This window comes from Aphis gossypii, chromosome 1, assembly GCF_020184175.1.
Source record: "Aphis gossypii isolate Hap1 chromosome 1, ASM2018417v2, whole genome shotgun sequence".
Classification (NCBI taxonomy): Eukaryota; Metazoa; Arthropoda; class Insecta; order Hemiptera; family Aphididae; genus Aphis; species Aphis gossypii.
This window is the reverse complement of record NC_065530.1, coordinates 28480119-28494069: the sequence shown is the minus strand read 5'-3', so window position 1 is coordinate 28494069 and position 13951 is coordinate 28480119. Positions and strand designations below refer to the sequence as shown.

The 13951-nt window shown below is 24.2% G+C and overlaps 2 protein-coding genes across 4 annotated transcripts; one reads left to right on the top strand and one right to left on the bottom strand.

Moving 5' to 3' along the window:
* Positions 1 to 933: 933 nt before the first annotated feature.
* LOC114124601 (GATA zinc finger domain-containing protein 14-like) lies at positions 934 to 8278 on the top strand. Its single transcript, XM_050210617.1, has 8 exons — positions 934 to 1293; positions 2363 to 5676; positions 5747 to 5944; positions 6108 to 6283; positions 7332 to 7486; positions 7566 to 7812; positions 7875 to 8029; positions 8114 to 8278. The coding sequence occupies exons 2-8, from the start codon at positions 2416 to 2418 to the stop codon at positions 8239 to 8241; spliced, it is 4320 nt and encodes a 1439-aa protein (XP_050066574.1). The 5' UTR covers positions 934 to 1293; positions 2363 to 2415; the 3' UTR covers positions 8242 to 8278.
* A 488-nt stretch (positions 8279 to 8766) lies between these two features.
* Positions 8767 to 13820, bottom strand: LOC114124596 (uncharacterized). 3 transcript variants are annotated; one of them, XM_027987895.2, is made up of 11 exons: positions 13691 to 13820; positions 13416 to 13531; positions 13241 to 13328; positions 12772 to 12831; positions 12296 to 12516; positions 12053 to 12232; positions 10594 to 10919; positions 10363 to 10513; positions 10141 to 10236; positions 9317 to 9400; positions 8767 to 9259 (listed from the first exon to the last, which is right to left on the bottom strand). In XM_027987895.2, exons 2-11 carry the CDS (start codon positions 13493 to 13495, stop codon positions 9079 to 9081), a joined length of 1467 nt encoding a protein of 488 aa, XP_027843696.2. In that variant the 5' UTR covers positions 13496 to 13531; positions 13691 to 13820; the 3' UTR covers positions 8767 to 9078. The 3 variants fall into 3 exon arrangements, with proteins under 3 accessions (XP_027843696.2, XP_027843695.2, XP_027843697.2); XM_027987894.2 differs by having other exon boundaries at positions 13638 to 13756; XM_027987896.2 differs by lacking the exon at positions 13691 to 13820 and having other exon boundaries at positions 13416 to 13683.
* Between the last annotated feature and the right edge of the window lie 131 nt (positions 13821 to 13951).

Sequence of the window (13951 nt, the reverse complement as noted above, 5' to 3'; positions counted from 1 at the left end):
TTACATCTGAAAAATAAATATTTTTATTAAAACCCCTTGTAAGATATGAATAGGCAATAGAGTATGCAGGAATACGGTTACCTACCTTATCAGAATTAATAAGTATCAAATGTCCGGGAGCTAACTTCATAGCAGACATTGCTATGCAGTAGCAGTATGCACACATTTTTTTTCCGTAAATAAATAATATAGCAAATATCTATATTTGGTTTTAGTTACCGATATATACTATTTATTACTATGTTCTGTTCTGGTTAAGAGTGCCCTAACTCGCGTATGCATACTGAATACTGGATAACGAGCCGCCGACAACTGTCGGAGGTCGGATTCCCTTGGGCCACCGTCGAGAACAGATGCCTCGTGATTAGTCAGCATTGTATGATATATGCGGTACATTCGCGAACAGAACTAGTTTTTGTTTAAAATAAATTTATTTTGTCATAGTCTGAACGACAGGGCACACTTAACCTGAACCCACGGACTAAGCATTGTCTATTGTCTAAGATATCTATTATCTAAGTATGTGCCTGAAGTTCTGAAGTTTTGAACCATGACAAATTAACAGGGTATACAATGATACTAATACAAGTCACAACAAAGTACAAACCATAGTCATGGACAAGTAATAAGTATAGAAGTACCTATATTAGAGTAAAGAATTACGAATTAAGATAAAGATATATCTTTTATTAATTAAGGTTAATATTAATTCGCGTAAAGAATAGTTCAACAAACTGAATTTCGTTCAGTCTACGCAGAATAGGTGGGAGCACTCAGCAGTCAGCACGATTTGAGATATACTTAAATGTTAAATCAGTTAAATCCGAAATCGTATCTCTATCTATTATAGCAGTGCCAGCAGTGGGGCTGTACACATAACCTTAAAAAAAAAAAAATTTACCAGTAAACTGAGTAAACTACTAGTTACTACGTCAGCAATACAGCAGGTTGCAGCCTAGATTAGGACATTAGGTGCAACTGCAATAAATGCTCACGATTAAAGATAGTACTATAGTACTTAGGTACCTAGGTAGTGTTAATTACTTTACCAGCGCGGGAACTTCCAAGTTTTAAGTTCCAAGCGTCTGATGCTTAAATATTGCGAAGAGATCTTATTACGTCCAATGCATAAGACACTAAGACAGTACGCGTTCACAAAATTTAAATTTCAAGTGGTTGTTAGTTGTCACTTAATAGTTAATACAAGTAAACAAGATGTATGCTATTCCTTCAACTCCTTCAGTGATTGAGTATTAAAATTATCTAAGTACATCATTTATTTTTTTTTTATAGGTGAGTGATAAATCATAAATATTTATATTTCATTTTTTTAAACTGAGTTGCTTGCATGTACATTATTATATACCATGCGATTTTTTATCATATAATACTAGAAATTATTGAAAATTCTCATTGTACCTAAATAATTTTTTAAAAGTAATAAAAATTTTTACTATGAATAAAAATGTTGTACCTATTTATCATTCACAAGGATTTTTATGAGAATTTAATATTGAACCTCATTTTTATTACTCTTCTGTCAAAATTTGATTTTTATTAGTTGAAATACTCTGATTAATATTTTGCATTGTAATATGGAATTATGAAATTAAAAATGTGTGTTTTCATTAAAAAAATTAAAACTTAAAATAAGTAAAATGATGTGGTTTATAATTCAGTTTTGTAAAAAAACGTAATTAGTAGGAAGGGCTAGGATTTTAAAGCATTATATGCAACTATAAAAGCAAGCAATTGTTTTAAAAAAGCAAAAAAGAAGTCTATTTAGAAAAAGAAAGCATTACCATAAATTAATATGGACTAGCTGTAAAAATGAATAAAAATTTTGAAAATAATAAACTACCATGTATTTCCCTAGATTTGCAATAGTGAAACTAATTATATTATCCAACAGAATATTTTTATACATAGAAAATAAACTCTACATCCACTAAAGTAATCTTTGTGTACTTCATACAAGAGATCTCAAATTACAACACTAAATCTTAAATTTTGAAATGATTGATATCGATGTTACAGTTATACTGACTGTATAGGTACTGTAGGCTATATGTAGATCAATAATCTATAGGTTTAATACAATTAATAATCAAGGTAATAACGGAAACAAAAATAAACCAATATAACCATTTAGTCCATATTTTGAGTTTTATTTCTTATTTATTAAAATTTTTATTACAATAGCATAATAAACAAATAAAAAATCCACAGCTGGTAAAATTGAGAAAAATGCAATAAAAAAGCTAAAATAGATTCGTTTATCTAGAATCGAAATTACCTAAAACAAATTAATATTTTAATATTTTATTTTTTATTAATACATATTTATTTTTATAATTTTCAGCTAAAAAAAAAAATGAAACAAATAAGTTAGGTAAATTTGTAAAATTAATTAAAATGAACAACAGTAATGGTGTACATAATGAAAGTTTGAAAAAAAAAATTCCTAAAAAGAAAAAATTTGGTCAAATTTCAATAGTGTTGAACACTAATAAAGAAGTAAAAGCTTGTGAAAAAGATGTTGAACAAAATATTTATGATTTTAGTGAAACTATGAAGACTAAAAAGAAGTCTATTAATGCTTCAGAAAATATATTGTTGAAAAATAATGAATTTGATGCAATTAAAAAATCAAGAAAGAAGAGTAAATATATTAAGAGCTTAAATTTAATAGAGTGTTGTACAAATAATTATACCAGAACCAAAATGTTTGAAAAATCTGATGAAGAAGTTGGTGAACAAAATATTATTGATTTTTATACAAAGAACAATATAAATCCAAAAATAAAGTCTACAGTAAATGCTTTAGCACATTATAAAACATCCGAAGAAGTTAGTGAACAGAATATTAATGATTCTGGTTTTTGGAAAAATTTAAACCAAACTCTCAAGTCTGAATTGAATACTTTATCAGATAATTCATTGGAAAATAATTCTAGCAAAAATAATGATAGTGTGGTTACTAAAAAACTTAAAAAAAAGAAAAAGCACAATAAAAGTTTAAATTCAATAGAACTAAATACCAATAATGATATAGAAATCAATTTATTTGAAAAAAATTATAAAGAAGATGAAGAACCAAATATTATCAATTCTTGGAACAATATTAGCCAAAAACAAAAATATAAAACACATGCATTAGCAGATATTGATAATGTTCCAACAAAAAAACGTAAACAGAAGAAAAATCTTGATAATAGTTTAAACACCAATCATGACACAGAAGACATAACATTTGAAGAAGTTGGTAAACAAAATATTAATGATTCTGAAACCATTAATTTTAACATAGACCATGAAAATGTTAAAACTAAAGGACCTAAAAAGAAAAGGCACAATAAAAGTTTAAATTCAATAGAACTAAATCCCAATAATGATAAAGAAATCAATTTATTTGAAAACCCCTATAAAGAAGATGAACAAAAAATTAATGATTCTAGTTTCAGAGGAAATATGAGAGAAAAAATAAATCTTTCATCAAATATTTCATTGGAAAATAATTCTAGTATAAATAACGATAGTGTGGTAACTAAAAAACTTAAAAAAAAGAAAAAGCACAATAAAAGTTTAAATTCAATAGAACTAAATACCAATAATGATAAAGAAATCAATTTATTTGAAAAAAATTATAGAGAAGATGAAGAACCAAATGTCAATTCTTGGAACAATATTAGCCAAAAACAAAAATATAAAATACATGCATTAGCAGATATTGATAATGTTCCAACAAAAAAACGTAAACAGAAGAAAAATCTTGATAATAGTTTAAACACCAATCATGACACAGAAGACATAATATTTGAAGAAGTTGGTAAACAAAATATTAATGATTCTGAAACCATTAATTTTAACATAGACAATGAAAATGTTAAAACTAAAGGACCTAAAAAGAAAAAGCACAATAAAAGTTTAAATTCAATAGAACTAAATCCCAATAATGATAAAGAAATCAATTTATTTGAAAACCCCTATAAAGAAGATGAACAAAAAAATAATGATTCTAGTTTCAGAGGAAATATGAGAGAAAAAATAAATCTTTCATCAAATATTTCATTGGAAAATAATTCTAGCATAAATAACGATAGTGTGGTAACTAAAAAACTTAAAAAGAAAAAGCACAATAAAAGTTTAAATTTAATAGAACTAAATACCAATAATGATAAAGAAATCAATTTATTTGAAAAACCCTATAAAGAAGATGAACAAAAAATTAATGATTCTAGTTTCAGAGGAAATATAAGCGAAAAAATAAATCTTTCATCAGATATTTCATTGGAAAATAATTCTAGCATAAATAACGATAGTGTGGTAACTAAAAAACTTAAAAAAAAGAAAAAGCACAATAAAAGTTTAAATTCAATAGAACTAAATACCAATAATGATAAAGAAATCAATTTATTTGAAAAAAATTATAGAGAAGATGAAGAACCAAATATCAATTCTTGGAACAATATTAGCCAAAAACAAAAATATAAAATACATGCATTAGCAGATATTGATAATGTTCCAACAAAAAAACGTAAACAGAAGAAAAATCTTGATAATAGTTTAAACACCAATCATGACACAGAAGACATAACATTTGAAGAAGTTGGTAAACAAAATATTAATGATTCCGAGACCATTAATTGTAACATAGACGATGAAAATGTTCTGGATATTGAATTTCCTTTAAAAGTTTTAGGACATAAAAATTATTTTAGGAAAGAAAATGAAGATGACATAAGTAGTTCTGATGATGAAATGTATTCAACACTTACCCACAAAATATCCAAAAGACGAAATACGAACCATTTAAATATGCATATAACTGATGATGACTTATCAGATATTTCATTGGAAAATAATTCTGCCATAAATAACAAAAGTGTGGTAACTAAAAAAATTAAAAAAATTGAAAAGCACAATAAAAGTTTAAATTCAATACAATTAAATACCAATAATGATATAGAAATCAAATTAGTTAAAAAAACTTATGAAGAAGATGAACCCAATATTAATGACTCTAATTTCAGAGAAAATATAAATCTTTCATCAGATACTTCATCAGAAAATAATTCTAGCATTGATAATGATAATATTGTAACTAAAAAACTTAAAAAAAAGAAAAATCACAATACAAATTTAAATTCAATACAATTAAATACCAAAAATAATTTAGAAATCGAATCATTTGAAAAAACTTATAAAGAAGATGAGGAACCAAATATTATCGATTCTTGGAACAATATTAGCCAAAAACGAAAATATAAAATAAATACATTAGAAGATATTGATAATGTTCCAACAAAAAAACTTAAAAAGAAGAAAAATAATGATAATAGTTTAAACTCATTTGAGTTCAATACCATTAACGATTCAGAAATTTCTCAAAACCATTTTAAACTAAAAACTTTGTTAAATTCCATGGAATCTAATGATTTTGAAGGCACAACAACTGAAATTGAAACAAAATTTAATTTAATAAAATATTTAAAAAATAAAGAAGCTTCATTACAAAATCATCCTAAATTTAAACAAATAAAGGAAATGTTGTCTAAGAAAATTATGGGCATTGTAAATAAAAATTGTCAAATCACAAATTCTGACATTGTATTGCTGAAAACAATTGGAAACATAATTTTGGAAAAAATTGTTGAAAAAATGAATGCTGCTCAGGTATAATATTGTAGCTTATAATTATATTTCTAACATTATATTTCATATAATTTGTATTTATTTCACTTAGGATATAAATGGTATAAAAATTACATTACCAGCCGAATGTGAGGAAAATAAAATTCATTTTATTGAGACTAATTTAGGTAGACCTCCAAGTAAAGAAAAAATGAATATTATAAAGAAACTCAATCCTCAGGTCAAACTTAGAGTTTTTAATATAGAAGAAGACAATTTAATTCGTGAATATTGGTCTAAATTTCAAAAGGTATTTTTTTTATTAATTATTACTATTTGTAAACCAATGACAAGTCATTGGTCGTTACCATCAATAAATGTTAACTTTAAAAGTTTTGTTCAATGATTGAAATATTTGTATTATTTAATATAACAAATTATATATATATATATAACAATGATTATGTTTTCAGGAATATAACGTTTCAAATATTCTACCATTCTTATCTAATGGTTTGGAAATGGCTTTAGATAATACACAAAGGTTACAATTTGTTCGTTATATATCGGCAGGACTTCCTAATCGATTATTATCTTCAGTTTTTATTAGATTCAATGTTCTGTTCAGTGGACATCAAGATAAAACACGGTATGTACTTAACAGAGTATTCAATGAGACAAATAGGAACAATGTATTTTAGATTTAAAAAAAAAATTTGTTGTTACTGTATTTACATTTTACACTTATGCAATAATATTTAAATGCATTAAAAGATGAAAAATAAAATTACATTTCCTAAAATTTTTATAAATATCGTCTGTTTGTCGAGAGACCAGTATTACTTTACACATATTAATGACGGAAATATGGGCAGTTTATCAAAAATCCTCTCTCCACAACTAAAAATTAGTTTTATAAGTTCAAATAAACACATGCTGTGTATCATTTAATTGATAATAATTTAATAATAATCTATTATAGTACAAAAGATTTTTGTTTATTAACCATTTAAAAAAATTATTATACGCGACATATGGATCGCAATCATCTCACTACAATAAAACGAGACAACACTTGAATTTACTCTTAAGAAACAGATGATAAGTAAGAAAATCAATTAAACACATCATAACCGAATGCCTTTCATACAAAACGGATAGACGCGAAGCAGGCATTTCAAACATCCTGTCAGAAGCCCTCCACCCAGACAACATAAGAAACATCATACAATTTATCACCAAGTCCAACCTTATTAATAGTATTTAATGTATAACTTATTAACATGTAAATAATTTATTTTTGTTGTTAATGGCCATAGTTGCCGAGGCTTAATTCAATAAAAAAAAAAAAAAAAAAAAAAAAAAAAAAAAGTAAGAAAATCATAGCTGTCAAGTGTTGTAGTGGTGAGAAACGACAAGTTTTTGTCTGTTAGACATTTCTTGTTTCTCAGCAATCAGTCTAAGTTTATTGTATTTGGTCAAAATTATAATTGATTCAGTACCTATAAAATGTTCAGTAATATTAATTTATATAAATGCCATATTTTAAATTATCGATTTCTGTATTTAAACACATTATAAAATAAGGTATAACAAAATATGTAAATTATGGTTACACTAAAATGTTATTTATAAATTATTTATTAATTTATTATGATATATATATTTATCATTTTACTGCATTTCTGCCTCTATAGTTTTAGTGAAGAAGAAGACCAATTAATTATGAAAGTAGAAAAATGTGATGTAATTAAGACAAAATTGTCAGTATTAAGTTTAATTCTAAATAGATCTAGAATGCAACTTTATAGAAGAAATGGAGTTTTAAAAAATCAATTTGAAAAATGTAAAAGTAAGCTAATTCATATTAATATTAGAAAGCATACCTCAATGAAATTTAAATTCATAACTTTTTTTTTCCTTTTCATTAGAAGTTTGTTGGGATGATCAAAAGCGCCAAGAACTATTTACAAATATTCTTTTAGAAACAAATACAGATAATTGGAAAGATTTAAAAAATTTGACACTAAATAAAAATACTTTAATCAAAGTTGCGGAAAACCTCGGTGAAGATGTAACTTTTGAAAAAGTTAGAAAGCAATGGAATTATTTATATACCATGTTGTTTTGTGAAAAGCCTATTAAAATGTTATCATTAAGATTAAAGATATTGGAGTTGTAAGTTATTTTGATCTGTAAATATAAACTAATAGGTAGTTAAATAATATATTAATTTTTAGATTAGAACAACAAAATTTTAAGCATTTTTCGGATGTAGATTGGATAGAAATAACCAATCAATTATATCCAGGTGCAAATAGTAAACTTATTTGTGATATTTTTCATTGTTGGATTGACAAAAATGTTCCATCAAACTTAAAAAAAAATATTAAAGGTAAATTAGTAATTAATTGAACATAATTATTTTTGAGTTTTAAAATCACTGACTTTATAAATTGTTTTTTAATTTTATTTATAGATACGTTGAATTACTTAAGAGAACATATTGTGGATAAAATAAGAAAAAAAATTCATAAACACGGCGAAAGAGAATTTCCTAGACTCACAGTTCAAGATTATGATTTGTTAGTAGTGATTGATGAATAAAAATAATTAATAAATATATATATAATTATATAATATATCTACTGAAGTTAAATCCATATTTTTGAATGATATAGATTCATGCTCTAAAGTCATTCTGTGATGCATTCCTTTAGAATTTGAAACTTTTCCTTATTATTTCCCTATTTTATGCTCTTATAATAAATTGTATTTTAACTCAATTAAACTATACTGTCTCCTCTCATAATATTACTGCTTTTGGTTACAAAAATAAAAGTCAGAAAAGTGTGAAATAAACTTGTATCTTCTAACTTTTATAAAAGTACTATATTATACTATACTGTTATAATTTATGACTTGTAAAAAAAAAATAATAACCTTACTTATGCGACATTTTATTAAATATATATTTTTTTAATTTATATTAGTGAAGATTGGTTATAAACTGGTATATATGAATGAATTATTCCATTTTAAGATGAGAATGTTGTCTAAAATATATTATACATAGAAACGTTGCATACCTAAATAGGTAGTTTAATTTTATAAAATAAATTTAACACCATATTTCTAGATTAAATGTTATTTCTATTTTTAACATTAATTATTTAGTATAGAACTATTGATATAATTTACTAAAAAAAAAACCCAAAGTATTATACAAATTATGAAAAAGATTTCTGACTGAATAAAAATTTCTAATTAAGAGAATACAAAAATTAATATAATAAAAACAATCTACTAATTTTATACTATAAGTAACAACATTTAGATTACAGTAGTCAAAATAAGTCATAATTTTAATTTTTTACAACTATACACTCAAAGAATCTTAAGTATAGAAATAATTTACTTTATTAAAAATAAAATGTAACAAAATTATTTTTTGAATAGCCGATGGAAAATACTACCCTTTGCTAATCCTTTAGATGGTCCTTTTTTCAACTCAATATTTGGTCCTTTTGCTAGAGAATGAATTTTACTCAACAATGATTTGTTTGGACCTTTGGGTTTCACTCTATTTTTTTCATATGTCTCACACTTAGATGAGACTTTTTTGCTGTAAGAAAAATGTATTACTAAGAAATGAATATTAATGATTTAGTAATAAATTTACCTCAACAAATCTTTATTGGGACCTTTTGCCAAACTTATTTGTGTACCATTTTCTATAGCTTTCTGGTTCTCAGAATTTATTTCGCTAAACCGATAAAAACATTTTTAACATTAAAAAAATAAAATAAAATATAAATTTAATTACATGTTAAAGAATACAAAAAAAAAAAAAAGGAAATAATAAGTATTTTTTGTATTTAATATTTTAATTGTGACTTCTATATATTTGTTTATAACTTTTGTTTTTTAGAAATATTTAACTTATTTCCTCAATTATTTTTATTTAGTTAAAATAATAATCAACAAGTATGACACATAATACAGAATTAACAAATAAAAATATGTATACTACCATAAATGAGAATCAATCTCTAAGAACTAATAACATTAATACAAGGTTAACAATAAAAAAAAATAACTGCAATTAAGTGTAAAACTATTATTTTCTAGGAATTTAAAATAATTTAATAATAGAAGACTAATATATTTCTAATTTCTTATATAGTTCAAAAACCATATGACTTCAGTCAACAAGTGTCTACAATATACATAGTATCTATAGTAAGCGACACAAAACCATGCGGATGACTACCGTGCGCCTAGTGGCCATTTCTCGTTGGTGTCTAAACTGTTCAAAAATAAATAGTACCTGTCGCGCCAGAGGCACACACTTGTAATAGAGATCAAATATTAAACCTGAGGCCCACTAGATTTTAGAAAAATCAACACACGACATGGTGCGGTCATCCACACGTTTTGGTGTCGCGAACTATAACTCAATAAATATGTAAACCTTTTTTAATTAAATAACAAATGTTTTCTTACCAGAATGAATTTCTTGATTCAGTTTTTGAGTTACTTATGGTTGTTATGGTACAGTTACCAGTTGCTTTGTTATTAGAATTTTCCCTTTTGAGTTTACTATATTAATAAGTTAAAATAATATTAAATTTTTATTATGATTTATAAGTAAATAGAACAATGTAATAAAATGATTTTAACTTGTACAATTTGTCTTATTAAATTATTTTCTTTTAGTTATATTACCCATTGTTTTCATCCTTCGCTTTAAATTCATTATCTAAATGATTTTTAAGAATTTGATCTGCTAATAATTCATTATAATCTGTACTTTCTAAAGCAAAAATTATAATTTTTTCTTCTTGATCATCAAATTTATCTTGCAATCTTTGTTTTACTGTAAAAATGAAGATTATTATTAATATAATTTCTGTATTTAACCTAACCGAATATGATAGTTATTTATTTTTTTTTTACTTTTTATCTGTTCATCAGTATTTATTTTTTTGATTGGAGTTGACACAACAGAAGAAATTGGCCAAGATGAACAAGTAGATTTAGTTTTATCATAATTATCACAGGTTTTTCTTCGTAACCAAAACATATCATCTTCTTCATAATCATTTTCACTGTTAGTTAATGTAACTCTAGGCAGTTTAGACACATTGTTTTTAATGGTATGTCTTTTATTAAATCCCATAGTTAATAATGTTTTTGTTGCTTGATTAACATTATTATCAGAGCTACATAATGTATCCAAAAGTACCGTTTCTTCTACAACTGGAAATACACTTTTCAAATATCTATATAAATTACAAACACATTTGAATTAAAAATAAATATATATATATATATGTATGTTTTGTTTAATCAATTTTCCAAAAAAAAAAAAAAAAAAATAATAAATAAACAAATACTTACCAAATCATGCTATAAAATAAATCCATCAATGTAAAATTTTGCCCACAAAAAATATTTTCTATTGTCTATTAGACAATTCAATTATCAATTCAATTTAACTACATATACTGAAACATCAAAAAATAAAGTTCATGCTAAAAAAAAAAATAAAATAAATGAAAAAAAAAATAATGGCAAAACATTTAAATTTAAGCCTCACACAAACATTCACAGACATATATATATATATATACACAGAAAATTTGTATCTATGGTCATCAACTATTATATTTATCTGTTGAAAAATGATTTTATACTTTAAAAACAAAAGATAATTTAAATGGATAATCTTTTAAGATAATTTTCAATTTCTACAATTTTCCAATATCTACAGTCAAATAACAAAACAATTACATAATAATAAATATATAATATATAAATATTTAGATATGTTTTATCAAATAATATATTTTTAAATCAAACAATATTAAACATTTATCAATAGAGGTAAATAGGTAGTTAAATTTAATATTAATTAAAACAATGGCGGTTTGACAATTTTATTTGACCAGGGCAAGCCTAAAATATATCACCTACCCAGCGAATGCTGCACAAATTTAATATTTTACTAAATAAAAAATCAGTATTTATACTTTAATATTGTAATGCATTAATATTTATTATAAACTCATAATACAGATTAAAAGAAATTAAAGTATAACAGGATAAATAATAAGTTAGGTATAGTTATTTCAAACAAATTCAATATTATTAATGATGATCACCCAAACTAAATTTTGACTGGGGCTTTGCCTAAGTCTTATACAGGTTCAAGCCGCCACTGAATTAAAATGTCTCAAGAATTTAAATTAAGTTAAATATTAAAGTAATCAGTATTAAAACATTTAGACTTATATAATGATAATCATTATTTATTATTGTTTGAATACTTGCAATGTTTTTTTTTTATTAAAAAAAAAGGGTCTATTAATTTACATAACTCCTTAAAATTAAATATATTATGTAAAAAAAATACCTTAATTTCATTTTTGGAGAATAATGAGCTGGTTTAGGTAATGGACTAGCCATGGGTGAAGGATTAGCTTGTAACATATAATGACGACTATTTGATGGTGGTGTATATGGTCCAGGTGTAGCAATTGGATGCTTTTCTACTTGCAAAGCACTAATAACAACTGCTTCTCTGTTATGATATCTAAAACAATTTTTATAAATATTAAAAAAAAAAAGTATATAATAAAAATATTAGGTATATTACTTATTTAATAATGATTTAATGTGGGATTCAGATGCAGTAGGAAACATTGCACTAATTTTTGATATTGACTGATCAACATTAGTGAAGCTGATTGGTGACATATTGGGTGTGATTGATATCCGATTTGTAGCACTGGAACGTGCATAATTAATAGCATTAGAACCCATACGTGGGCTAAATCTAACTGGTGTTGGACTTGGCTTCTGTGTAATAATTGAATCCTATAATAAATTATTATTAGTTTATTATAAATTCGATACACTTTTTTTTTAGGTAATAATTAGTTTTTAGTCAATTATTTTGACTCACAATGTAATAATTAAAAATAATCCAATTCTAATATAATAATAAAATATTTGTATTCAATAAAATCCTACAGAATATAACATAAGCCAATTTGTCAATTACTAATAAAAGAAGCACTTTACTTTATTGAACGCTGTAATTTTTGGAAATTTGAAAAATAAGTTAATTACCTGATGAATATGATAAAATGGTTGAGAAGATTCACTTTTAGATGGAGAATCATGTTGAGTCTAAAATAATTAAAAACACACAAGAATAATCAAATATTAAAAATAAAATAATGTTATTACAGTTAACTTTATTATCGGAAATTAAAGCAACAAGGGTAAATCATAAAATTAGGCAACTGAGGTTTTAAGTTACAGAAGATTGATGCTAAGATGTTTATCTTGAAGTATTAAATGAAGTTCATCAAAGTTATATGAAATAGGAATGTTGGAGATAAAAAATCAAGTGGTTACAGTAATGTCATAATTATTTAAAAAGATAAATTTTTTTTTATTAAAAATAATTTTGAATTGGTTTTAAAAATATGGAATTTAATTAGTCATGTTATGTAACATTAAAATTTTTTTTTATTAATATAATATAATCTAATTTAAAGTAAGTGGTAATAAATGAGCTGAGTATGGGTCTTACTTGAACAGACAAAGGTTTGGTAATTTGATAATGAAGATACTTTGAGTGTGAATCTTCAACGCTTGTAAAATAGTTAAATAAATTATAGCTAATAAAATAAAAACAAGAGTTAAATTAATATATATTATTCAAGTACTCAGATTTTATTGTATTATAATATAATAGAAAAATTTACGTTTTGCCAGATTTGTAGCCATTCTTGTTGTTCCATGTAAATGTATTTTTGATCATTTCTTGAACGGGTACATCTACCATTGTTTAAATAATAATAGTACATTCGTATTTGTGTATCTATAAAAAATACAGTAGATAGTTAATTTAGTGCTAATCATAAAGTAATATTCTATGGTGCCAATACACAAAATAGCTAAAACAATTAATAGTTAATACTTAATACCATAGATAACTTTCTAAATTCATTGAAAGGAGATTTAGGTAATATTTATTTACTTTTTTAATCAAATTAGTGATGACTGTAATTTCAAGGACGAATTTTGCATAAACAAAATTATTATACGAATATACCACGGCTGCAAACTGAACAAAAATAAACATAAAACAGTTTTGGTAGAATTTTAATTTTACTTTCGGAAATGGTTCAAAAAAATAATTTCTGTATTATTTAAATAATTCCTTTATTTAGTCAAAAATTTAAATTAATTTAATTATAATTAAATTTTCTAATTATTTCACTTTTCAATGTTTGCACTG